Source organism: Euleptes europaea, chromosome 1 (genome assembly GCF_029931775.1).
Source record: "Euleptes europaea isolate rEulEur1 chromosome 1, rEulEur1.hap1, whole genome shotgun sequence".
Taxonomy (NCBI): domain Eukaryota; kingdom Metazoa; phylum Chordata; class Lepidosauria; order Squamata; family Sphaerodactylidae; genus Euleptes; species Euleptes europaea.
In genome coordinates, this window is record NC_079312.1 from 182,377,752 (window position 1) to 182,403,747 (window position 25,996).

General features: G+C 50.2%; 1 protein-coding gene across 1 annotated transcript in view; it reads left to right on the forward strand.

The window, feature by feature from the left end:
• LOC130478459 (tetratricopeptide repeat protein 39A-like) overlaps positions 1-25,644 on the forward strand; it is a 41,902-nt gene extending 16,258 nt beyond the window's left edge. Inside the window, exons 4-21 of the mRNA XM_056850673.1 lie at positions 2,034-2,165; positions 2,729-2,796; positions 3,829-3,896; positions 4,698-4,762; positions 5,900-5,999; positions 8,850-8,915; positions 9,142-9,250; positions 9,741-9,808; positions 12,368-12,427; positions 13,593-13,754; positions 14,222-14,313; positions 15,191-15,311; positions 16,620-16,731; positions 17,597-17,711; positions 19,658-19,774; positions 21,391-21,482; positions 24,013-24,155; positions 25,639-25,644. Of these exons, the coding sequence (XP_056706651.1) occupies positions 2,034-2,165; positions 2,729-2,796; positions 3,829-3,896; positions 4,698-4,762; positions 5,900-5,999; positions 8,850-8,915; positions 9,142-9,250; positions 9,741-9,808; positions 12,368-12,427; positions 13,593-13,754; positions 14,222-14,313; positions 15,191-15,311; positions 16,620-16,731; positions 17,597-17,711; positions 19,658-19,774; positions 21,391-21,482; positions 24,013-24,155; positions 25,639-25,644 (1,696 nt within the window). The remainder of the gene's footprint in view (positions 1-2,033; positions 2,166-2,728; positions 2,797-3,828; positions 3,897-4,697; positions 4,763-5,899; positions 6,000-8,849; positions 8,916-9,141; positions 9,251-9,740; positions 9,809-12,367; positions 12,428-13,592; positions 13,755-14,221; positions 14,314-15,190; positions 15,312-16,619; positions 16,732-17,596; positions 17,712-19,657; positions 19,775-21,390; positions 21,483-24,012; positions 24,156-25,638) is intronic.
• The last annotated feature ends 352 nt before the right edge of the window (positions 25,645-25,996 follow it).

A 25,996-nucleotide genomic window follows, 5' to 3' on the forward strand; every position in this document is an offset into this window, starting at 1 on the left:
TATCTTTTCTGAAAGCAAGAAAACATTTAAAATAGTTGCTATGGCTCCATTTTTATTTTTTGTGTGTGTCGTCAAATCACAGCGGGGCAGGGCTCCATACAGTATAGAAAAACATAAAAAGCATGGAAATTTGCATGCTGATGCTGTTAGGGTTTTTCACAAGGCCTTTGATTGTGGTATGTTTAATGCCTGGATAGAGTTAGGTTTAATAAGATTAGAGAACTTTGTTAAGGAGGAAGAATTCTGACCTATAGTGAGGTAAGACAAAAGGAGGGGGAAATTTATCTCTCAGAATATCAATATTTGCTAATTAGAAGTGTTATGATCTCAAGGCAAAAAGGAATAAATCTATTTCAGGACTTCAAAGATTTTGAAAAGATAATTTATGAGCCAGAAAAAAAATCTTAATTTGTTTTAAATGATGAGAACATCATTTAAAATTGTGGCCCCATATGATATAGAAATACATAAAAAGTAGACATTTACCCCTCAGTATTCCTTTGTAACCAAGTTAAGCCGTGGTGCATGAATTTCAACCAGCATCTTCACTGAAACAAAGCTGTTTAGGACCCAAATTTGTTCTTTAAAAGACCTTCAGCTAGGAGATCCTTTGCTTGCCAAGGACAATCCAAAATCTTCAATTCTTCTCCTCTTCTGGGATAATGAAGTTTAATTGGAAATATTGCCTTCATTTACAGCTGGGAGTCTTTCCTCGTTTCACCCTGAAGATGAACACTTTGGGGTGAAACCGCATAAGACTGGGGGAAAGGGAGCACATGTATTTTCGTGTGCTTGCTTGCTCACATGTAGGGAGGCTGCCTTTCCCACACACAGTGGTATGTGCGGGTGAGGAGAGCTAACATCTCTCCTACCGTACATTGCTGGATTATGTTTCTGTAAAGGTTTCTTTCTCACCTGCTGGTGGCGTGGGCTTGGAGACCAGCAAGGCAAGGTGGGGGCTAGGGCGAGGGACCTTGACTGAGACTTGGGTTCAAATCACCATTCAGCTTTGGAGCTCCCCGGGTGATGGTGGGACAGTCACTCAGTCTTCGCCTAATCTACCTCCCAAAGATGCTATGAGGATAAAATGATCAGGGGCCTGGAGACCCAGAAGCCCTACGAGGAAAGGCTGAGGGAGATGGGAATGATCTGTCTGGAGAAGAGGAGGTTGGGGGGGAACATTATGTTCTTAAGAAAGGCCCTGCTGGATCAGACCAGGGTCCATCAAGTCCAGCAGTCTGTTCACACTGTGGCCAACCAGGTGCCTCTAGGAAGCCCACAAACAAGACGGCTGCAGCAGCACCATCCTGCCTGTGATCCACAGCACCTAAGATTAACAGGCATGCTCCTCTGATCCTGGAAAGAATAAGGATGCATCATGACTAGTATCTATTTTAACTACCGGTAGTAGCCATGGATAGCCCTGTCCTCCATGAACATGTCCATTAAAGCTCTTAAAGCCCTCCAAGTTGGCAGCCATCACCACATCCTGGGGCAATTTAACTATGCGTTGTGTGAAGAAATACTTCCTTTTATCGGTTTTGAATCTCTCACCCAACAGCTTCAGCAGATGACCCCGCGTTCTAGTATCATGGGAGAGGGAGAAAAGCTTCTCTCTGTCCTATTTGAACGGCTGCCACTTAGAGGAGCTGTTCCTGTTGGCAGCAGAGGATACGACTCGCAAGAATGGGTTTAAATTGCAGGCGGAAAGGTACCGTCTGGATATTAGGAAAAACTTTTTTTACAGTAAGAGTTGTTGGACAGTGCAATCGGCTGCCTAGGGAGGTGTTGAGCTCCCCCTCACTGGCAGTCTTTAAGCTGAGGCTGGACAAGCACTTGTCAGGGATGCTCTAGGCTGATCCCACATTGAGCAGGGGGTTGGACTAGATGCTCTCTATGGACCCTTCTAACTCTATGGTTCTATGATTCAAATTAAAATGGGACCTGATGTATTCTGCTCTCCGGAGGAAGGGTGGGGTACAAGCGGGAGCTTGCTTCCTTCTCCCACGTGTCGCTGCTGATCCCTTTGGCAGGACCAGAGAAAGCATGTACCACGCCTTGATCTACGCCACCATCCTCGAGATGCAGGCCATGATGACCTTTGAGCCAGAGGACCTCGCTCAGGCCGGCCACACCATGAAAGAGGCCCAGGAGATCTGCCAGAGGTGGGCAGCGCTGGCCGGAGTGGGGTGGGGGGAGGAAAGCGGCCCTGCCTCTGCTGTTGCGGTGTGGGGTTCCTCCCCAGGTCGCAGGTGACTGTTTAGGAGCAAGGTGGTTGCTGTTCCCGAAAACCTGACTCGGATGGAGTACTTGTGGGTGCTCTCGTGCCCCCCTTTTCTTTCATTTCACCTAGGCTGGGATTTTAATTTTATCACTGCTGTTGCTTACAAGGGAGAAGGAAGTCCTGTCCCCTGATTTTTTTTTGGGGGGGGGGAGATGTGGTGGTGGAAAGCGTGACCCCAACTTGTGGCGACCCCATAGGGTTTTCAAGGCAAGAGATGTTCAGGGATGGTTTGTCATTGCTTGCCTCTGCGTATCGACCCCGGACTTCCTTGTGGGTCCCCCATCCAAGGACTAACCAACGCCAACCCTGCTTAGCTACTGAGATCTGACGAGATGAGCCTAGCCCCTGGGCCATCCAAGTCAGGGTACCTAGCAAGGGCCGCAGTGAGAAGGATGTGGAAAGGAAGGGATGTAACGGAGCATCTTCATCTGGTTCTGCCGGCAGGTTCCGCAAGAAAAGCATTGTGTCTGGCAGCTTCTCCGGTCGGATGGGTGGAGATACCTGTACAGAGGGTGAGAGGAATCAGGGCACAGAAGAGCTTGGGGAGCTGGGGGCGTTGAACAGAAGGGGGGGCTGATCCCCCCAGAGCACCCAGAGGCATTTTGCTGGCTGCTCCTGGCGGCAGAAGACCGGAGCCCTTCGGCTTTGGTCTCAGCAGTTCTTATATTGCCATCAGTATTTCAGAATGAGCACTGGAATATGTGTTACGTCTCATCTAGGGGATGCCAGCTGGGGGGTCTTTCTCCTATCCAGCCAGCATGGTGTAGTGGTTAAGAGCAGTGGTCTGCAGCAGTGGAGTCTGATCTGGAGAACCGGGCTTGATTCCCCCACTCCTCCACGTGAGCGGCGGAGGCTAATCTGGTGAACTGGATCTGTTTCCCCGCTCCTACACACGAAGCCAGCTGGGTGGCCTTGGGTTAGTCACAGCTCTCTCAGCCCCACCTACCTCACAGGGTGTCTGTTGTGGGGAGGGGAAGGGAAGGTGATTGTAAGCTGGTTTGAGTCTCCCTTAAGTGGGAGAGAAAGTTGGCATATAAAAACCAAGTCGTCTTCTTCTTCTAACTTGATTTGAGGGAGGGTAGACGGAGGCCTCCCTTAATGGGTGACAGTTCCAATCCAGCTTCCAGAAGAGCGTGACAAGCAGGTCTAGGATGGGGGCTCCAACCTTGTTGAGCCTGTGGGTACCTTTGTGGTGGGCAAAGCCACAAAATGGCAGCTGCAGCCGACCTTCACTCACACAGTGAAGATCCTCGTGCATCTGACCAGCCAATCAAATATCCAGTGGCCAGGCAGGAGACTTGCCGGCCAAAAGCCTCACCTGGCCCAACCCACTTTCTACAGATGCTTGGAGGGGACCAGGTAAGGTGTCAGCAGGCACCATGATGCCCATAGGCACCATGTTGGGTCTAGGAGCTGTTGGTTTTGGGGTGATGGATCTGTGGGTGGATGGGTGAGAGGAGGGACTGGAGGCATGGGTTGGGGGGGAGCGCAGTTGGGAATAACCGGCCGCCTCCTGACAGACATCCGTCTCTTTCCTGTGGCAGAGGAGCTGCACGCGGAAGTGTGCTACGCGGAATGCTTGTTGCACCGGGCGGCCCTCACCTTCCTCCAGGTAAGAGCCACTCCTGTCCCTTGGGGATATATAAGCAGGACTCCCGTTCTGGCAATGGTCCTCAAAATGGGAGGGGGGCGGCCATGCAAGTGGCAGAGAGGCAGGAGACATCTTGCCACCGAAATGCCTCCTTATTCCTGCCTCAGGAGCTGGCTGGTTATAAAAGGGGACTCTGGGATGTTCTGGTCTCTTGCGTTGCCAGTGGTGAATTAGCTCCCTAGTCCATAAACCCTTCAAATGCACACACGTGCACACACACCATCTGAACACATGAAGCTGCCTTATACTGAATCAGACCCCTGGTCCATCAAAGTCAGTATTGTCTACTCAGACCAGCAGCGGCTCTCCAGGGTCTCAGGCGGAGGTCTTTCCCACCACCTACTTGCCCAGTCCCTTTAACTGGAGGTGCTGGGGATTGAACCATGGGAACTGTGGTGCTCGCCAAGGCCTTTCCTGGGGGCTGCCCAGTGTTTTTGGAAAGTGGGCGAGGCCAGGTGGGGCTTGCGATTGGCTTCTGATTGGCTGTGCAGATTTGAAAGCAGCAGAGTTAAATATAGCTTTTGCCTTAAATATTGAAAAGTTACTGTGAGTGTTATGCATCACCTTTCTCTCTGGCGTTTTGTGGTTGGCTCCACCTCCTGTGGAAGCCATTTTGTTGTTGCACCCATCATCCTGTGTCGGAGTTCGAAAGGCGCCCTTGGGCTCAGAAAGGTTGGGGACCTCTGATTTAGCTGAATTAAAAATGAAGGGCTGAGGGACCCTCCTTGCTCAGGGACTTTCTAACTTGCCTTCTTCTTGCAGGATGAAAATATGGTGAATTTTATAAAAGGGGGGATCAAGGTGCGCAGCAGCTACGTCATCTACAGGTGAGTAGAGCAGCCTGGGCGGGCTGGAACAATCTCAGGTGACAGGTGCAATTTGTAGCACAGGAACAGCTGAATGCGCTTGTTAACACAAATTAATTCTAGATTCCGGCAAAAGCATATTTGAAACAGCCTTTCTGTTTCACATATACAAACTGACAATGGGGGAAAGGCAGAAAATGGGGCTGCCACCTCTGGCTTGGGAGATACCTGGAGATTTTGGGGCTGAAGCCTGAGGAGGGCAGGTTTTGGGGAGGGGAAGGACCTCAGCAGGGTTTAACGCCATAGAGTCGACCTTCCAAAGCAGCCATTTTCTCTGGGGGAACTGAGCTCCGTAACCTGGAGACCAGTTGTAATTCCGGGAGAGCACCAGCCACCCTCCTGAGATGGGCAACCTTAGCCGAAAAAGGGGTTTCAGAGGCCCACGTAAATTTGGTCTTCCTCACAAGCAGTGCCAAGTGAGAATGCAAGAAGGCACCTATGAAAGATGTGAAGAGGAGCTCCATCCTAGGCGTTGGACTCCGTGTGTGCATAAATTGAACGGGAGATTCCCTGGGACCACGCCAGCCCAGACTTTGGGTTAGGGGAAGCACCATGCTTGGCTGTCCTCCCACATCGAAACCTCCTTGCATGGGGAACATTTTAGCCTCGCTTTCTCCATGGCGTGCTCGCTTTTGGTGTGCTTAGGAGGCTTTTAAAGCGGGAAAGGTATTCAGGTGTACAGAGCACAATCATTGTTTGAAATTGCACCGTGCAGGGGTGAGTGAGGGGAGAGGCCGTGGCTCAGTGGTAGAGCCTCTGCTTGGCATGCAGAAGATCCCCGGTTCAATCCCCGGCATCTCCAGTTAAAGGGACTAGGTGAGTAGGTGATGTGAAAGACCTCTGCCTGAGACCCTGGAGAGCCGTTGCCGGTCTGAGTAGACAATACTGACTTTGATGGACCAAGGGTCTGATTCAGTAGAAGGCAGCTTCATGTGTTCAGTATCACTGGGTCAGATATTTGGCTTGAAGCCAGGAGAGGAGACCTTTAGTAGCTGGAAGAGTTGTGAACTTAGGCTTGGTGCTTTTTTCTAGCTCCAGCTGGATGAAGGTGTGACAGGCTTCTGTCTGGAGCCTCCTAACGCGCCTTCCTTTCCACAGGGAACTCAACAGTTTCATCCAAACCCATCAGATACCAGCAAGCTCTGTTCATGCCCATTTGGAGGGGGGCATAGCGCTGGGCATTGGTGCCTTCAACTTGGTGAGTTATAGTGTACCTATGCTAACAGTCACCTGGACAGAAGCCAACCTAGGATCAAGGGTGTCCTGGCTCTTCTTCATCTGGTTTTTACTCTCCATTCCTTGAGTGGTAGGTCAGGGCTTCATAGAATCATAGCGTTGGAAGGTACCACCAGGGTCATCTAGTCCAACCCCCTTGCACAATGCAGGAAATTCTGAACTACCTCCCCCCCAGCACACCCCCAGTGACCCCTTCTCCATGCCCAGAAGATGGCCAAGGTGCCCTCCCTCTCATGATCTGCTTAAGGTCATAGATAATTCACAGGTCATAGATAATTAAGGTCATAGAATCAGCATTGCTGACAGATGGCCAACTAGTCTCTGCTTAAAAACCTCCAGGGAAGGAGAGCCCACTACCTCCCGAGGAAGCGCTCTCACTGTTAGAAAATTCTTCCTAATGTCTAGACGGAAACTCTTTGGATTTAATTTCAACCGGTTGGTTCTGATCCGACCTTCTGAAGCAACAGAAAACAACTCGCCACCCTCCTCTATATGACAGCACTTCATGTACTTGAAGATGGTTATCATATCCCCTCTCAGTCTTCTCCTCTCCAGGCTTAACCTACCCAGCTCCTTCAACCTTTCCTCATAGGACTTGGTCTCCAGACCCCTCAACCATCTTTGCTGCCCTCCTCTGATGTTCCAGCTTGTCTACATCCTTCTTAAATTATGGTGCCCAAAACTGAACACGGTACTCGAGGTACTGAACACAATACTCATTTGCCAATGTGCAAGTTGAGAAGGAGATTTAGGGAAAGAGCAGCCATGACAAGCCGTGCTAAGAGAAATCCAGGGTTTGCAGATGATTTTGCAAACTCGGAATATCCCGGCTTGTCTCTTTCATTTTCCATGTCCAGGAAAATTGGCTCCTCACCTTCCTTATACCTGTGGCATCATGAGAGGGGGGGGCAAGGGGGGCTGCGCTTGTCTCCAGCCCTTCTCCCTGTCCTCTCAGCTGTGGATTATTTTGCCTTTCTTGGAGGAAGCAAGAGAGGACCCTGTGCAAGTCAGCAACCAGACTTTGCTCTGACATTGTGTTGCACGACACGGCAGCCCACCCAGAAGACAAACAGAAGCTGCCTGGGATCCAGACTTCAGTCTCCATTAACCTTTGCCTTTAACGTCAGATTTACGTGAGTGGAGTGTACCCACGGTGCCTCCTCCTCTCATTAGCCTGTTGCTTATTTTTCTGACAGAGGCCATTTATGCTTGGTAATTAGCAGCTTGTCCCAGGCTGAAATGCCCTCATATTTTTTTGAGTTTTTCATGCTGAACTGTCATTCAGGAAGTGACTGCCTGCTTTGCACTTCTTAAGAGCCCCTTTAACGCAACCGTTTGTGTTTGCTTTGCCCCCGCCTTGAAGAATCCCTCAAGGAAGGATGCAGAATCACAGCCGCACGTTAGCTATGCAAATGGCGGATGGTAATGGAAGGAACAAAGGAGCAGGAGTGGTGGGGGGTGGAATTTCTCCTTTTGTGTTGGGACCGTGAATAGGCATTTTAAAAGTCGTACTTTTAAAAAGTGCTTTGAGCGAGCATAAAAATTGACCCTGCATAAATGGCCAGAGACATTGGGGATCAGCTTTAATTGGAAAAGCGGATGCTTCCGCATGGAGGTTTCGATGTGGTTTAGCATCCAAACCAGAGCAGTTTCCCCCCTCTTTTTGGCATATCTATATAATGTTACCCTCTCACCCTCCACTTTATGGTTCCCCAAACCTGGCGTGATAAGGCCTTTTGGGGCAGGTTGCTGATAAGGGGCCTTTGCACACTGCGTGGACTGGAAGGGGCCCGTTTTTGAAGCCCCTTTGTCCTTGTCTGCCCCATTTCTCTCGCCTCAGTCCTTGGTGGCCCCCATTTCCTCACCACCAACACCGCGGGAGGGCTTTTTTCAGTCTTCTTTAAAGATCTGCAAGTTTTACATTGCCACAGCACAACAGTGGGGCCGCTGCCTATTGCTGTGATCTGCTAAAGGGGTCCCCACTCTTTTTGAGCCTGTGGGAAACTTTGAATTCTGTTGCAGGGTAGGGGGTACAGCCAAAAAATGGCAGCCACAGGAGGCGGAGCATGGCTTACCATTGTCCCATCGGGGGCATAGGATTTCCAGCCCCAAGTCCCGTCCCACCCCCACTGATCCTGCAGCTGGCAAGAGAAAAATAATGAAAAATAATTGCCACCAGGCGATGGTGCTCCCCCACCTAGGGTCGCCAGGTCCCTCTTCGCCGCCGGCGACCCTAGGTGGGGTATCCTAAGTGGTATCCTAAGTGGAACGTGGTGACTATCTTGTATCTTTAACTGCAGTCAAAAATGATATGAATCAAGTTTTCTTGATGTTCGGGGACTGATGAAGAATTGTACTGAAGAAATTTGAAACGGCCATATCCCCGTGTCATCTTTGGAAAGCAATATTTCCTCTGCTGAACTATCTTGAAAATACATACATCAGTGACTATTGGACTTTACTATTATATATATAGGATCTTGTTAGACTCATTGTTTTTGCATTGTTGTTGCTTACTATGTGTAACTTTTCCAATAGAATCTTTTTGCATTTTGTAACTACATTGTTGCGTCGTTCCTGTGCTCATTTCCTAACTATATAGTATCAGTACAGTGGTGTCTCTTCTTTTCTATTATCACCTGGAGGTTGGCAACCCTACCCCCACCCCAGGTCTCCTGCTAGACACTCATCAATTGCCAGGTGGAGGAAACCATAAAATGGCTCAACCTATTGTTTTAAAATAGCAGCAAGTGGGTGATGTGTAGAGGCCGGGGCCTCCGCTTCAAATCATGTTGGTGTTTCTCTTCTGCAGACTCTCTCCCTCTTCCCACCCCGGATCCTGAAGCTTCTAGAATTTGCAGGATTTTCTGGGGACAAGGTACAATGACCTGTGTGTGTGTGTGTAGTGTGTTGTGGTGGAGGACATTTTTATTCTTAATGGACCTGCTTTATTTGCAAGGGCGGATTGCTTATCTTGATTAATTTGGGGGAACTGCCTCTTTCTGGAAACCAAGATGGGAGCTGGGAACAACCAGAGGAGCAGAGCTGCCTCCCTCCCCCTCCACTGATTTCTTTTTCTTTCTCCTCCTCCTCCTCTTCCTCAGGATTACGGTCTCCATCAGCTCCGTCAGGGGGCCACCACACCCAACCTGCGAGGTCTGCTCTGCACCATGTTGCTCCTCTGCTACTACACCTTCCTGACCTTCATCTTAGGTAAAATCTTGGGCCAAGGAGAATCTTCAGAATCAGGAATCTTCACAATCATAATTTTGGGCTCTCTCAGAGTCCTGGTTGGCCTCAACAGATTGAGGAACCCTAATGGGACTCTGGGTTGGGGTGGCCAGGTGTCCCTGAGTTTGCAGCTGCCATGTTGGGGATGACGAACATGCGTGGTGTCGTGGCTAAGAGCGGTGGTTCTGAGCGGTGGACTGTAATCTGGAGAACTGGGTTTGATTCCCCACTCCTCCACATGAGCGGCGGAGACTAATCTGGTGAACTGGGTTGGTTTCCCCACTATTACACATGAAGCCAGCTGGGTGACTTTGGGCTAGTCACAGCTCTCTCAGCCCCACTTACCTCACTGGGTGTCTGTTTTGGGAGGGGAAGGGAAGGTGATTGTAAGCTGGTTTGATTCTTCCTTAAGTGGAAGAGAAAGTTGGCATATCAAAACCAACTCTTCTTCTTCCCCCTTTTTATCCCCCAGGGGTTGGTGAAGATGACTTCACAGAGGCTGAGTCCTTGCTGAGTCCGTACCTCTCCCGTTACCCCAAGGTAAGAGACCTAGCATGGTGCTTCAGTCCCTGGATCCTGTTTGCCTGGCCCCAATCCTGGAGTAAGACTGCCTCCTTCCTGCTCCTGGGAAGGACGAATAAGGATTTCTTCCCCTGCTTAGAAAGCTGCAGTGGGCAAGCCTGCCTTCTCGTTCAGGGTAATTTCTCAGCGACGTTTGCACTTTCTTGCACCTCTCCTCCAGTGGCTGCCAACGTTTCTGAAGTGGGACCTACTTCTAAACTGAAGTTCCTTCCAAGCAGCCCTGGCTGTCCTTTGTACAGTCATTTCCCTAACACTGGGAAATGGATGCCTGGGGGACAGTGGTGTGGATGCTGGGACACAACAGCTCCAGATTGAGAGCCAAGGTGGTACATAATGCCCATGTGGAGGCAACCTGACTGTTTTGGGGGGATTTATTGCAAAAGAACCCCACGCTACTTAGCCCCTTCCCAACGTAACCACAGGAATCTCACATCAGTTAACACCAATCAAGTTGAGAAGTTATTTTTTTAATGTATTTATAACCATAGAGCGTGATGGGCAGCAGGCGGTATTTCATGCCCATTTCACACATTTGCCTTCAGGCTTCTTCTCCCAGCTCAGCTTGGTGAGCCAGCATAGCGTAGTGGTTATGAGCGGTGGTTTGGAGCAGTGGAGTCTGATCTGGAGAACTGGGTTTGATTCCCCCCTTCTCCACATGAGCGGTGGAGGCTAATCTGGTGAACTGGATTTTTGTTTCCCTGCTCCTAAACATGAAGCCAGCTGGGTGACCTTGGGCTAGTCACACTCTCTCAGTCCCACCTACCTCACAGGGTGTCTGTTGTGGGGAGGGGAAGGGAAGGTGATTGTCAGTCGGTTTGATTCTGCCTTAAGTGGTAGAGAAAGTCAGTATATAAAAACCTACTCTTCTTCTTACTCATCTTCCTCGTTCCTGGCCCTATGGTAACCTATCTGCGAGAAAGTCACGACCCACATCTAGCTCCTGGCCCATCATTTGAGAACCACAGCTCTGCCTGGGGCTTTTTTCAAAGTGTAGGTTGTCTGGACAGTGAAGCTGGATAATGAAGAAAGTTGATAGGAAAAAAGTAGATTCCTTTGAAATGTGGTGGAGGAGAGGGTTACGGATACCGTGGACTGCCAGAAAAACAAATCAGGAAGTTATAGATCAAATCAAGCCTGAACCGACCCTGGAAGCTAAAATGACTAAACTGAGGCTGTCGTATTTTGGTCACATCATGAGAAGACAAGAGTCACTGGAGAAGACAATCATGCTAGGAGAAGTTGAGGGCAGCAGGAAAAGAGGAAGACCCAACAAGAGATGGATGGACTCAATAATAGGAAGCCACGGCCCTCCATTTGCAAGACCTGCGCAAGGCTGTCAACAATAGGACATTTTGGAGGACATTGATTCATAGGGGCGCCATGAGTCGGAAGCGACTTGACGGCACTTAACAAACACAGGTTAAGTCTGCCCAAGCAGGGGAATGAAGGGGTAGAAAGGGCGATAGGGAATGTCAGGCTCTGCATGTTTGGGTGCTCCCTGCCCATAGCAGTCTGTTTTGTTCCTGACATACCTACCATCTATCATCTTGCTGGATGTTTAGAATTGTGGGGTTGCTCATGGCTCCAGCTTCCGATTATTTTGTGGGAGGGAAAAGCTAGTTATTTTCTGCCCAGTCTTGAAAAACCTTAAAAGAGGCTGGAACGAGGCAGTCGGAGATGCTTCCACAGCAGGACCTTGCAGGTGCGGCCTCTGCTTTTCTGCAATGACCGGGAATTACAACAGTTGTTCTGTGTGGTACCCCATAACAATCCGGCAGGGCCCATCCCGCCAGGAAGATTCCGCTCTGGGTTTACTGAGAAGCCCATCCCGATCAGGAAAGGCCCGCTTCTCCCTCCAAGAGCTTCCAGCCTTTCACTTAAAGCAGGGGCTTCTTGGTTTCTGCAACTGTAATCGGTTGCTTCCTGTTCCCTCTTAGGGCAGCGGCAGTCCAGGATCACGGCTCCGTTCCTCCTTTTCAAGGAGGAGGAGAAAACTGTAATGGCTGATTTCTCTTTGCAAACAAATCAATATTTCATGTCTGTTTTTCTTGTCCTTTATGGTTGTAAGCAATCATGATTACAAAGAGAGAGAGAGAGAAATAGTAACAAGCAATTGAGACAGATGCAAAGCAAAACTGGTCGTTAGAGGAACAGGACTGGATTGACTTAAGGGCTTCTTCACGAATGCAACTACAAAGCTGAGAAGCAGGAGGTTCTTTAAAAGAGAGGGCAAGGAGGGAAATTAAAGGGATGCTTTGCTTATTGGTGCCAGATTGACCACTGCTGTATATGCACAGTAAGCTAAATAAAAAATTCCACTCATAAAGTCTCAAAAAAGTTGGGAAGACAACATGGAAAACATGGTAATCTAGTTGGTGGGCAGTATCATCTGGATTTTCGGTGAGAACGGTGTCTCTCATAATTGCTAGTGTGGAAGCAAGCAGCAGAGCAGCGCCTTCTGTGTTCCCTTCTCTCTGGGATCCTAACTCAGATACCCTCTTTGCTTCCTTTTTGCAGAGCGCCATTTTCCTGTTCTTTGCCGGGAGGATAGAAGAGATCAAAGGGAATGTCAACGAGGTGAGGGGCCTCACTCGAGCTGGAGGGAGCTGGAGGGGGAGGCTTGATCTGGGGATCATGGCCAGATTGGGGAGAGTTTGGCTTCCTAACCTAGTTCTATTGTCTGTATTACATACATACACACACACACACAATTTGCAAGACCTGAGCAAGGCTGTCAAAGATAGGGCATTTTGGAGGACATTGATTCATAGGGTCGTCATGAGTCAGAAACAACTTGAGGGCACTTAACACACACACATAGAGAGAGAGAGAGGTCAAGTCACGGCGGATTTATGGTGACCCCCTCATGAGGTTTTCAAGGCAAGAGACACTCAGAGGAGGTTTGCCATTGCCTGCCTCCATGTCACGACCCTGGTATTTCTTGGAGGTCGCCCATCCAAATACTAATCAGGGCCGACTCTTCTTAGCTTCCAGTCTGTGACTAGATCACACTAGCCTGGACCATCCAGGTCAGGGCAAGAGACAGAGGTGGTTTGCCATTGCCTGCCCCTATGTAGCAACCCTGGACTGCCTTGCTGGTCTCCCATCCAAGTACTAAGCAGGGCCAGCCCTGCTTAGCTTCCGAGATCTGATGAGATTAGGCTACCCTGTCCAGAGGAGGGCATCTGCCCACTGAGCCAGGGTGGCGTAGTGGTTAAGAGCAGTGGTTTGGAGCGGCGGAGTGATCGGGAGAACCGGGTTCGATTCCCCCACTCCTCCACATGAGCTGCGGAGGCTAATCTGGTGAACTGGATTTGTTTCCTCCTACACATGAAGCCAGCTGGGTGACCTTGGGCGAGTCACAGCTCTCTTACCGCTCTCTCAGCCCCACCTACCTCACAGGGTGTCTGTTGTGGGGAGGGGAAGGTGATTGGAAGCAGGTTTGATTCTGCCTTAAGTGGTAGAGAAAGTTGGCATATGAAAACCGGCTCTTCTTCTTCTTACTTGGAGGCTGATCATCACAGCCAGAAGAGAGGGGCTCAGTCGCCCTTTTTTTAAATTCTTAAGGCTGCTGAGAATCTTCAGCAGCTGAATTCTGCATCCAGGGATGCGTTCTGTGTCTTCCCTGCAGCCTCTGCTCTTCCCTGGGCCCTCTGCTTGCCCGTGAAAGGGCATGGGTGCTTCTCCTCTTCTTCGTGCCCACTGACCCTTGACTCCCCCCCTCCCCATGACCTCTGCCTAGGCCATCAAGAAGTTTGAGGAGGGCTGCTCAGCCCAGCAGGCCTGGAAGCAGTTCCACCACATGTGCTACTGGGAACTGATGTGGTGCTTTGCCTACAAGGGGATGTGGAAGATGGCCTACTTCTACGCAGACCTGCTGAGCAAGGAGAATCGGTGGTCCAAGGTGGGGAGCTCTGTGATCCTACACGGGCACAAGGGGTTAATGGGTTTTTTTGTGGGGGGGGGGGATTGCTGCTTCGGAGGTTAGCAGCAGGGTTTCCTCTGCACTCAGCCGCAGACCTGGAAACTGCCATCGCACCTTTCAGAAGTGCAAAAAGTCGGCCAGCACCTTGCCTAGCTCCTGATCCGGAGGGCTCGCTGTGGGCTGGGGTTGCGAAACACCAGCTGAGTCCCAGACCACAGAGATCCTTCCCCCTGGAGCAGATGGCAGCTTCAGAGGGTGTTCACGGAGGAGAGGCATACCTATTCTCTCCAGTATCAGAGGAGAATGCCCTGCCCCTGCTCGAGCGTGCCCTGCAGCCCCTCTGACTTTCCCGTGCCCAGCCCAGCCCTTTGGGGACTCAGCCCCCTGCAGGGACCCCCCCCCCATGGGCTTCTGCTCTTCTCCAAGCGCTCCTTCCTCTCGTGCAGGCCATGTACGTGTACATGAAGGCTGCCTTCCTCAGTATGCTGCCCCGGGGGGAGCCACGGCCTTTCGGGGAGGACGAGGTGACGCTCTTTAGGTAAGAGGCCCGCTTGCTTCTGAAATGGGGGGCAGAGGGAGGGCTCCGGTAGATGCCTTGGTGGGAGGGAGGGAGGAGGCGAAGCGAGGAGCCAGCGTGGTGGTTAAGAGCGGTGGTTTGGAGTGGTGGACTCTGATCTGGAGATCCGGGTTCGGTTCCCCACTCCTCTGCATGAGCGGTGGACTTTAATCTGGTGAACCGGGTTCGATTCCTCACTCCTGCACTGAAGCCCGCTGAGTGACTTTGGGCTAGTCACAGTTCTCTTTGAGCTCTCTCAGCCCCACCTACTTCACAGGGTGTCTGTTGTGGAGAGAGGAAGGGAAGGCGACCGTAAGCTGGTTTGATTCTTCCTTAAGTGGTAGAAGAAGTCAGCATATAAAAACCAACTCTTCCTCCTCCTCCTCCCCCCAGGAGGCTCAGAAAGATGGGCCATGGCCCCAGAAACAGGGTGCCTGGAGTCTGCCTGGAGGGTCCCCAGTAGGGTTGCCCACCTCCAGGCGGGGCCTGGAGAGCTCCTGGAATTACAACTGATCTCCAGGCGACAGAGATCCGTTCCCCAGGAAAAAGTGGCAGCTTCAGAGGGTGGGCTGTATGGCACTATGCCCCTTGAAGTCCCTCCCCAAACCCTGCCCTCTTTAGGCTCCCTGCCCAAACCTCCAGGAATTTCCCAAGCAGATTTGGCAACCCTGGCACTTGGGATCAGACTCTGGGACTGCCAGTAGTTGGGTTCTCTGGGTGAGCTTCGCCAGCCATCTGGCGTCCCGTACGAAGTCCTCTGGGAAGCCCCGTCTCTCTTTTCCGTTCCTGAGTGGATGAATGCCCCGGGGTTGGGAACGAGGCTGGCTGCGGTGACCCCCTCCCCAACTTTTCCTTGCAGGCAGGTTTCCTCCTTCAAGCAGAAGATTGCAGGGAAGTCTCCCCCCACGGAGAAGTTTGCCATCCGCAAAGCGAGGCGCTACAAAGCCAGCGAGCACGTCCCTTTGCCTGTGCCGGCTCTGGTGAGGAGGGAAAGCCTGCTTGATGCTTAGGGGTGGGATTTCCCTAGTGGTCTTGAGGCCTCTTTGGCACGTGTCCCTGGTGATGGGGGGGCATGTGGTCTCGAGCAGGGAGAGAGCCTTTTCATGGCCCTGCCTTGTTGGCAATTGCAGAATGGTTCCTGGACCCCCAGCGTAGTCTCTCTTCCAACATGGTGCACCCGCTCTTTCTGCCTCGACATATGCAGCAAGCCCATGTGCATATGCCCGCTCTGCCTTGTTCCCATTGCGTACATTGTGATTGCGTGCCAGACCTACCTCGCCAAATCTCCAGGCCCACAGATAGGGTTGCCAACCCCTGGGGGGGCGGGGGGCTGGAGATCTCCCAGAATCCCAACTGATATTCCAAATCAAAGCTTCTTAAACTGTGGGTCGTGACCCCATGTGGCGTCGTGTAACTCAATGTGGGGGTCGTGAAAATTTTTGGCAACAGAAAAAGGTTTATTTATGATTTATTATCAGTAAGTTTTATTTGTATACCTATTTTATATACCTATATACTCAGGGTCGCGTGAAACTTTCTCGGGCGAAAAGGGGTCACAAATGGAAAAAGTTTTAGAGGCCCTGTTCTAGATGACAGAGATCAGTTCCCGTGAAGAAAATGGCTGTTGCGGAACTCCCTGCCCCAGGATGTGGTGACGGCTGCCCACTTGGAAGGCTTTAAGAGGGGAGGGGACATGTTCATGGAGGAGAGTTCATGGCTACTAGTAAAAATGGATACTAGTCATGATGCATACCTATTCTCTCCAGTATCAGAGGAGCATGCCTATTATATGAGGTGCTGTCGAACACAGGCAGGATAATGCTGCTGCAGTCGTCTTGCTTGTGGGCTTCCTAGAGGCACCTGGTTGGCCTCTGTGTGAACAGACTGCTGGACTTGATGGGCCTGGGTCTGATCCAGCAGGGCTTTCCTTATGTTCTTATGTTCCATGCTCAGTCCAGGTAGCATAGAGTGCTTCTAAGCACATACAAAGTGCCTTTATCTGAACAATGAGAAAGGGCAGCTACAGTTCAGTGTTGCCGGAAGATGTTTTTCAGTCACTTTCAGGCTGTTGCAGTTTCATAGAATCATAGAGTTGGAAGGGACCACCGGGGTCATCTAGTCCAACCCCCTGCACAATGCAGGAAATTCTGAACTACCTCTTCCCCACACCCCACAGTGTTTGTTCAGCACTGTGATGAGTGCGTGTTGGGAAGGTCAGGAGTTGGGTTCTCTTCTGGATGCATTGCAGCAATTCCACGCAACCCCCTGATTGCGCCCCTCTTTTCCAGGAGATGATGTATATGTGGAATGGATTCACAGTCTTGCGCAAGCAGCAGGAACTTCTTGAGGGCACGCTGGACACTCTGAAGCAGGCGGAGAAGCAGCTGCAAGAAACACCAGGTAACACGCTGCTGTTATGGGAAATATAAGTGAGGATGACGTATGGAAGAGCCTCTGCTTGGCAGGCAGAAGGTCCCAGGTTCAATCCCCGGCATCTCCAGTTAAAAACAATCAGGTGAAGCAGCCTGTGATTTTGGAGATCAGCTGTCAATCTCAGTAGACAAGACAGATCTTGATGGACTGATGGTCTGATTCAGTATAAAGTAGCCAGCGTGGTATAGTGGTTAAGAGCGGTGGTTTGGAGCGGCGCACTCTAATCTGGTGAGCCAGGTTGGTTTCCTTGCTCCTATACATGAAGCCAGCTGGGTGACCTTGGGCCAGTCACACTCTCTCAGCCTCACCTACCTCACAGGGTGTCTGTTGTGGGGAGGGGAAGGGAAGGCGAGTGTAAGCCGGTTTGATTCTTCCTTAAGTGGTAGAGAAAATTGGCACATAGAAACCAACTCTTCTTCTTCATGTGCATTATGTATTTGTCAAGCATACACACACTAAAAGAATTCTTACTTCTGTTGCTGTGTACATTTTTTTGCATATATTTCACATGGGCTGGATGCTTATGTAGTGGCAGTGTAAGGTGCTGGTGGAAGTGGATTTTTCCCCTGTCCCTGCGAGTGTCTGAAAGGTGAGGCCAGAGATTGGGAGACATGTGTGTGGGAAAAGCTAGGCAGCACAAGTGGCTGTAGTCAGGAGGACCCGGGTGAAATGGTGCCCTCTGCCTCTTGCACCTGCGGAAGCACCTCTGCCGAGAAATTTCTCCCTTTCCCATCTTCAGGAGTCCTTAAAGGGGTGGGGGAGATGCTACTTGGCCTGGTTCACTTCTCTTATTGTCTCTCCTCTTCCTCTCCCCCGCCCCCCCTTCCTCCAGCCAGTGAGCACCAGGTGGATGACCAATGTTTGGTGCTGCTTCTCAAGGGGCTAGTCCTCAAGCACCTGTGTAGTCTGACAGAGGCCGAGGCCTGCTTCAGTGCTGTCCATGCCAGGTGAGATGCCCTATAGCCCTCCTCCCTGCCCGCTGTTGAAGGAAGATATAGGCTTCAGAGGAGGAGGAGGAGGAGGGGGGCACCCCCCATGTCCTGAAGTGAAGGGTGCTGCTTGTGTCAGGCCGAAGGGAGAGAGAGCTCTTCTCCGGTCTGATCTTTCTGATGCCCAAAGGCAACAGGATGCTGTATCATCTTGGGCCTATCTGGTCTAGGAGTGGGCACTGGGGGTGGGGTCTCTGCAGCTGACAGAGTCGCCGTAGTTGTGAAAACAGTGTTTTCCCCACTGAAAACGTGGAAGGTGCAAAGTTGGAAGAGAGGTGACTGTATGGAAAGCCAGCTTGGTGTCATGGCTACAGTGTCGGAGACCCAGGTTCGAATCCCCACTCTGCCATGGACACTTGATGGGTGACCTTGGGCCAGTCGCGCACTCTCAGCCTAGTCTACCTCTCAGGGTGGTTGTTGTGAAGATAAAATGGCGGGGAGGAAAACAATGTAAATCGCCTTGGGTTCCCGTTGGGGAGAAAGGTGGGGTATACATGAAATAAATATATAATGTTTTCTGTGACCCATACAACTTTGCTTAAGGCTCCTGAAGACACCCTAAACCCAAATAGCACAAGCATGTGCGCGTGCACACACACACACACACACACACACAGAGGCAGCACCCAGGAAAATCCTCTCTGCCTATTCCTTTGGTGGCCGCCTCCACACTCTTCAGCTGCTCAGTAGGCTTGTGCATATCGATAAACCCGAACCAAAAATAAACCCGAAATTAGCCATTTTGGTAAATTTCCAGTTCAGGTTGACCGAATTCACAAACCTGGGGAGAAAGCTGAAGCCAAATAGGCAATTATGGAAAAAGCTGAATAATTATTCAGCTTTTTCGGGTCCTGGGTGTGTGTGTCATTTTTTGAGATAGAGCCCCTAAATGCGCAGCATAGTTTGAAGGGACTCACCCAACGTTTAGTGAAGTTTGGGTCACGGGGTCCGATTTTATGGGGTCCGGAATGGGTCCCCCCTCCCCCTTTGCAATATTTCTCTATGGAGGGGGGGCGACCCATTCTGGACCCCATAAAATCGGACCCCCTAACCCAATCTTCACTAAACTTTGGGGTTCGTGCAAGGAGAGTCCCTTCAAGCTGTGCTGCAAATTTGGGGGCTCTACCTCAAAAAATGACATTCCTCCGGGTCGAATTTTTTCAGGAAACCCCAAAATAAACCAAATGCCCATATTTACCAGTATGGGTATTCAGCTTATTTCAGGTTTCCCGGAAAAAATCAGGCCCAATAATCCAAACCCGAAATTTACTGAATTTGTTTTTTGCACAACCCTCATTGATCTCACAAACACCTGGCTCACCTGTCTATCCATGTTCTGCTCAGAACACCACAGTCCAGCTCTTATCTATGTTAGGGGAGGGCTGTGGCTCAGTGGTTGAGCCTCTGCTTGGCGTGGTGAAGGTCCCAGGTTCAATCCCTGGCATCTCCGGTTAAGAGGGCCGGACAGTAGGTGATGCAGAAGACCCCTGCCTGAGACCCTGGAGAGCCGCTGCCGGTCTGAGCAGAAAATACTGATCTTGATGGACTGATGGTCTGATTCAGTCTAAGGCATTTGGGAAGGGACTATGGCTCAATAGTAGAGCCCCTGTTTGGGGCGCAGAAAGGCCCAGGTTCAATCCCCGGTATCTCCAGTTAAAAAGGACCAGGCAGTAGGTGATGTGAAAGACCTCGGCCTGAGACCCTGGAGAGCCACTGCCAGTCTGAGCAGAAAATACTCATCTTGATGGACCCAGGGTCTGATTCAGTATAAGGTAGCTTCATGTGTGTTCGGGTTTTACAAACACAATACTTCCCTGCCCTCTCCTGCTGCATCCTGACATTGAAACCGAGGAGGCCTCCACTTGGACATGTTTGCCTAATTTTGCACACCCGCTTCTCCGCAGTGAGAAGAGGATCCGCTACGACCACTACCTGGTTCCCAATGCACTGCTGGAGCTTAGCCTGTTGTACGTGAGTCAAGGCCGGAAGGAAGAGGCGGTGCAGCTTCTCCGCAGGGCCAAGTAAGCGAACACCCAGGATGTCCTTGAATGCTTTGAGGAAGACAGGAGGGTCTTACCCAGAAGCCGTGGCTCAGTGGTGGAGCTTCTGCTTGGCATGCAGAAGGTCCCAGGTTCAATCCCCAGCAGCATCTCCAGTGAAAGGGACCAGGCAAAATAGGTGATGGGAAAGACCCCTGCCTGAGACTCTGGAGAGCTGCTGCCAGTCTGAGTAAACAATACTGACTTTGATGGACCAAGGGTCTGGTTCAGTATAAAGCAGCTTTGTGTGTTCATGTGTTCAAGCCCCTCTTGTTTACAATCAGTAGTATGACTTGGTTCTGGGAAAATTCCATAGAAGATAGAAACGGGTTATTAACCAACAACACCTTTACTGGTTCAGCTGGTAGAAGAACGGTTTGCTAGCAAATAACCATTATTGGGATCGAGACCAGGACACTTTTGAATGTGTGAACCTGTTACCCTGGCATTTTACCATTTAATCTAGCATGGTCTAGAGCAGGGGTCTCAAAACTGCGGCTCCAGAGCCGCATGCGGCTCTTTGGCCCGTTGAGTGCGGCTCTCCGAACTTGGTTCGGAGCCCCTGGTCTTGCGCCCGCTCGCGCCGGCAGCCGGGCTGCAGAGCCGGCACGCCTGAGAGAGAGAGAGAGCGGGCACGCTGTCTCTCCCCACCCCCTGCCGAGAATGGCCGGGTCCCCCTTTTCCTTGCCCTTAATGGTTGGGATGCTAAAGTCTCCCCTCCCCTCTAGCCGTGCGATTGCTGGGCGGGCGGCTCGGCGGTTCCTGGCTCCCCCCCGCCTATCAGCTGTTGGGCGGGGCGGGCTTCCTTTGGTAGACCTCCGGCTGAGTCCCATTGGGGGGCCATGTCTACTCACTGGCTTTGTTGGCGGTAGACCTGGACTCCGAGGAGGGGAAAAAGTCCCCCTTCAGAGGCCAGGTCTACCAATTGGCTTCTATGGGCCTCCGGAGGCCAGGTCTACTGCCAAGAAAGCCAATGGGTAGACCTGGCCTCCCAATGGGACTCAGCCGGAGGCCAGGTCTACCAATAGGCTTTTATGGCGGTAGACCAGGCCTCCAGACGAGGACTCCAGACGGGGAGGGGGAAATTGCAGGGACTTATAATTTAATTTTTATCAATAAATAAGATCACTATTAAGTATGATATCAAGTTTTATTCAGTGTACCTATAGTTTAATTAAGACTTAAAACTTTAATTAAAGTGTATTAAGTTAATAAACAGTGTACCTACCTATATAGTTTAAGTTTAAGAAATTTGGCTCTCAAAAGAAATCTCAATCGTTGTATTGTTGATATTTGGCTCTTTTGACTAATGAGTTTGCCGACCCCTGGTCTAGAGGAACAGCTATTTCCCCGATGAAATGCAATCCAGGAAGGTGGGGGTAAACGAGACTGGTGGGGGCTGAAAACTGAAGCATTCTGCTCCCTCACAGCTAAAAGAAACTGTAGTAAGAAAAGGCAAGCAGAGTTGTTTCACGTGCATAACTTATTGATCCTAGATCTTGGCTTTTCTTTGTGGAGCATAATGCATCATTTAAAAACAAACTCCGAGTATAGTCACCGCTGGATAGTATGTGGGGTAAGACTGCTTCTCCCACCAGGAACAACTATAAGAACTACTCAATGGAGTCGCGAACGCTCTTTCGGATCCACGCTGTGCTCTCCAAACTCAAGGCCCTCCAGGAAGAAAACGGTGCCGATGGAGCCAGCCCTTCCTAGGACATGCTGCGTTCCCTGCCTTTGGCTGTGAAGGAAGAGGCGAGCTGTCCTCCGGAGCACCAGGACCAAAGAGAGAAACTGCCAAAGCTTTGTGAGGCTGACTCCTCCCTCGGGTGGGTCAGTTCAGAGGCATGTGTTGCCTCCAAAATTGTGCCGCTTGGCTCTAAAAGGTCTAGTGCCTGACATGTTGTCTGTGGGGATGGGTAGGCTTTATCTGGATGGACCAGGCAGCTGATGGAGAAATAATGCTTGCTAATCAATGAAGCTCAAGGAAGGAAAGCCCCCTCATTGATCATTCTCTTCTCAGGGTCCTACAAATTAGAGCAAAGTTCTCCCTCTTGGTGGCCTCGTCTGCCCAGAATCTCTTCTGGGCTAGCCTTTACTCAGGGTTGTGCAAATTAGAAAGGTGTTAAAGCCTTATCTTAAATCCCTTTAATGCTTTAAATTTTTTAAAAAGAGCAGTTGTGGTGTGAATACCTTCGTAAACCAGCATGCCTGGAGGGAGCAAGAAAGCACACCTTTTTCCAAGCATCCCTGTTGTGTGGGCCTGCGCTAATCTGTCCCACCCCCCTTTGCCTCTTTCTAAGCAGAGCAGTTTTCAAGTAAGGAGCTTAGCGTCTGTCTGGTCAAATGGCACTTTGTAGAGGACTTCACCCACTCGTGTAAAAAAAGGGGGTAGTGGATGGTACCAAGGGATGATCTCCTTCATCCAGAGATGGTCATGCGTGGTGTAGTGGTTAAGAGCGGTGGACTCTGATCTGGAGAACCAGGTTTGATTCCCCACTCCTCCACATGAGTGGTGGAGGCTAAACTGGTGAACTGGATTTGTTTTCCCACTCGTACATATGAAACCAGCTGGGTGACCTTGGGCTAGTCAGTTCTGTCTGAACTCTCTCAGCCCCACCTACCTCACAGGGTGTCTGTTGTGGGGAGGGGAAGGGAATGTGACTGTAAGCCAGTTTGATTCTCCCTTAAGTGGTAGAGAAAGCTGGCATATAAAAACCAACTCTTCTTCTTCCAGAGCTGTTGCTTTAGCATCAGGAATTGTGTTCTGTTTGCCACTTTAAGAAGGCGCAGGCAGAGTCTTTCCTTACTGCCACTTGGCAAGTCGTGTCGAATTCTTGATGTTTCTAACCAATGTGACCAAAATGTACAAGTTTTGCCCGGAGGCTGGGAAGCATGCCTTCCTTTCTAAGCCTGTGCAGTGCCAGAACACCACCCCTCCCTTGAGAGATCATGTTACGCTGCAACATGCAGTGATTTGCGTCCAACCTGGACCAGGCTAAGAATGGAGGCAGGAATTTGGTGACAGCCGTGTTGTGGGAATTCTAGGGGAAGGGTTAGTGTAAAACAAGCGCTGTGCCTTCTAAGGCCCGTGAGAGGCAGGATGCCGGGGAGAACGGGAAGGCTCCCAGGATGCTGCTATCTTAATGAAATTGTCTCTACCTCATTTGTTTTGCAGATTAAGCTGCTAATCCATTGACAGGCCCCATGCCTTTGCTTAGCAGTTTCTCTGCCTTGCAGGTGTTCTGGGGAACCCTTGCTGTGTTTCTAAAAAATGTGTCGCTTAAAGCACTCAGCTTCTTTGCTCCTGTGAGAGACTCATTTCTCTTTGGGCAGAGACCCATGAACTGTATCTGGGCCTGGAAAATGCCTCTCCTGCCATCAGTCTGAGCCTGAAAAAAAAACACTGCAGAATTTTACAACGTTTGTAATCAACGTGTTGCTAGAACATTTGTTCTGTTTTTCCCCAAGAAACGGCTAACACGGGTCTTTGTAACCCTTCCTTGTCTACGCCCCACCCCGTTGCAGTTGAAATAATTCTCAGTTGCTTGGAAGGTTAACAGGGAGAGAGATGAGGGTTGTGCACAATGAGGCGCTAATCCAAGCATTGCCAAGAGTTTTGTGCCACCTGAGACTAACCAGTGTAATGTGACAGGCAGTTTCCCATGCATGAAGCCAATGGAGAAAAGGCTGGAGATATTCGGTGCATGCAGGAAGGCACAGGGTGGAGTGACTGGCTTGTGGAAAAAATTAACAAGAACATACTAAGAATGGAAATAGCATGCAGGAATTTCTTAAATGGAGGTTTTTCAAAAAGCAGGGCAAGCTGGGTACTGAACTGAAATGGCCGTCCCACTTTGGGCAAGTCCAGGCCCAACGCTGTGAGCTGGTCTACGGCCTAAGGTAGGTTTGCAAACCGAAGTTCGCTAATTGAATTCTCAAGCAAAGGAACACAGACACCCTCTTCTACTGCTGTTGTCAAGTAGTTGGAGATGGGCAAGAGGGGAATCTCAACAAAACAATCTTTTGCTCAGTCATTTAGCTTTCTGTTAGAGCAGTAGGGGGGGGGATCTTGGTTTCTAGCATTGGGTGATTTTAATTTAATTTGTGGCAGGCATGTGTGAAATAAACATAATTTATATGAAGAGCTCTGCAGTTTTAACGAAATGTAGAGATTTATCACACGGCTTCCATTCTAACACAACCACGTTCTTTTAAAGGGGGGTCTCAATTAGAAGGGTACAAGGGTGGGGGCGGCCAGCCAAACGATGACTCCCACAGCTGCACACTGGACCAAAACTACTGCATGAAAGTGCCACGTGAAACTTTAGACATCCTGTGCCTCTTCCCCCTCAACTGGCTGGTAAGGCAAATAAAATGGGTTGCTGAGGAATGAAAATGGACCTTCTGGCTTTTTTATGAACCCTTCAGGGAGGGGCTGTGGCTCAGTGGTAGAGCACCTGCTTGGCATGCAGAAGGTCCAAGGTTCAATCCCCAGCATCTCTAGTTAAAGGGAACAGGCAAGTAGGTCATGTGAAAGACCTCTGCCTGAGACTCCGGAGAGCCACTGCCGGTCTGAGCAGACAATACTGACTTTGATGGACCGAGGGTCTGATTCAGTAGAAGGTGGTTTCATGTGTACAGGCTATATTTCAAACTCCTAAACACCTACATGTCCAAGAACGTGATTCTGGGAGAGGAGGAAACCTTTCCAACCAGAGCACATGCTGCCACCAAGCAGCCTCTGTGACTCCGCCCTTTGTGCCTTTTTTTGCAGGCCTGACTCTAGCCTGATTGATGGCACCCCCCTTCCCAAAATCGAGGCTGTTTTTACACAGCTGTGCCACTGGAGGGAGGCAGAGCGCCATGCTTTGAACTTCATCTCTGTCCCAGGCTGGTACCCGACGGGGCAGTAACCCGAGAGGCCCTCGCGGGCTGCCTTTTTTACAGCCAAATTCAGCTTCTCCCCAATGTTGGCTTCTAACATGCTCAGCACAAAGCTGATGCACTGCGGAAATCAGTAAAGAAATCCCCCCCATCTAATCAATCCACTTCCTCCAAGGCACTCAGGACAGTGCCTGTCGTTCTCCCTTCATTTTATCCTCATAACAACCCTGTGGTGAAGGTTAGACAGAGCATGCAACTGATCCTATGCACGGGGCGGAGAGGGGATTTGAAGCTGGCCTCTCCTCCAGCCCTAGTCTGACACCCCTACTGGCTGGTTGTTGACCTTCATGCAACAGCGCCCATTTTACTCCCTGCTGGCAATTAGGGGGAAATGGGGGGGGGTGTTTGTCTGTGGGAGACGCTAAGTTGGCAACCTGAGGCGGAGAGTTGTCTCGTTGCACCAAATGATGCAGGGACCACTCCACCCAGGTGAGAAGGTGGTAGGATTTATTAATATGCCAAATCCATTAGAATTAAAAGACACAGTATCTAAAACTATGGAATATATAATTATTAAATAAATTGAACAAATTACGATTAGCTAAAAACCTCAGATTAATGTAACATTTTTCGTTTTAGGTTAGATTGCCAAGCCCCTGCCTTTGTCTGACGTATCTTGTATATTGCAGCACAGAATTTAGCTACTTGTTTCATCATCTGGGCTGACCCTTCCCATAGGAGATTCCTCAGCCTCCCTTCCTCAGAGCTGTCCTTTGTTAGATTAAGGAGAGGGGAAATTAGCTTAAGTCTTGCTTCCTCATAGAAAGACTACACTTCACCTGACTTACAGGGACACCCCCATTCTGATCTTGATAACCTCTTGAATCTGGCTTCTAGAATCGCCGAAGGTACGGCAGAACTTCTGGCTAACGAAAAAGCTCTTCTTTGTTTGTTTCCAGGAATAACAGGTATTCTGCTGAAGCTAACACTTATCTATTGCTGATTCCACCCTTTAATTAGAAGCGTCATTTAGTTAGCTGCTAACACATAATATGAACCAGCCATATTATATAGAGATGTATCATGTCACGTATGCTCAAAAAGAGGCTTGGCTCTGCTGCTTTACCTTTAGAGACAGAAGTCCTGCCCTGACTAGAGGGCCAGTGTGACCCAGGGGTCGGAGGAGTATCCTTGGATGTGGACAGCCCAGCTTTAAGTCCCTGATGAGCCATGAAGTGTACTGGACAGCCTCAGGCAAGCCAAATCTAAACCTAAATCACAGGCCTGCTCAGAGCGTAAAACTTTTCTCTGAGCTCC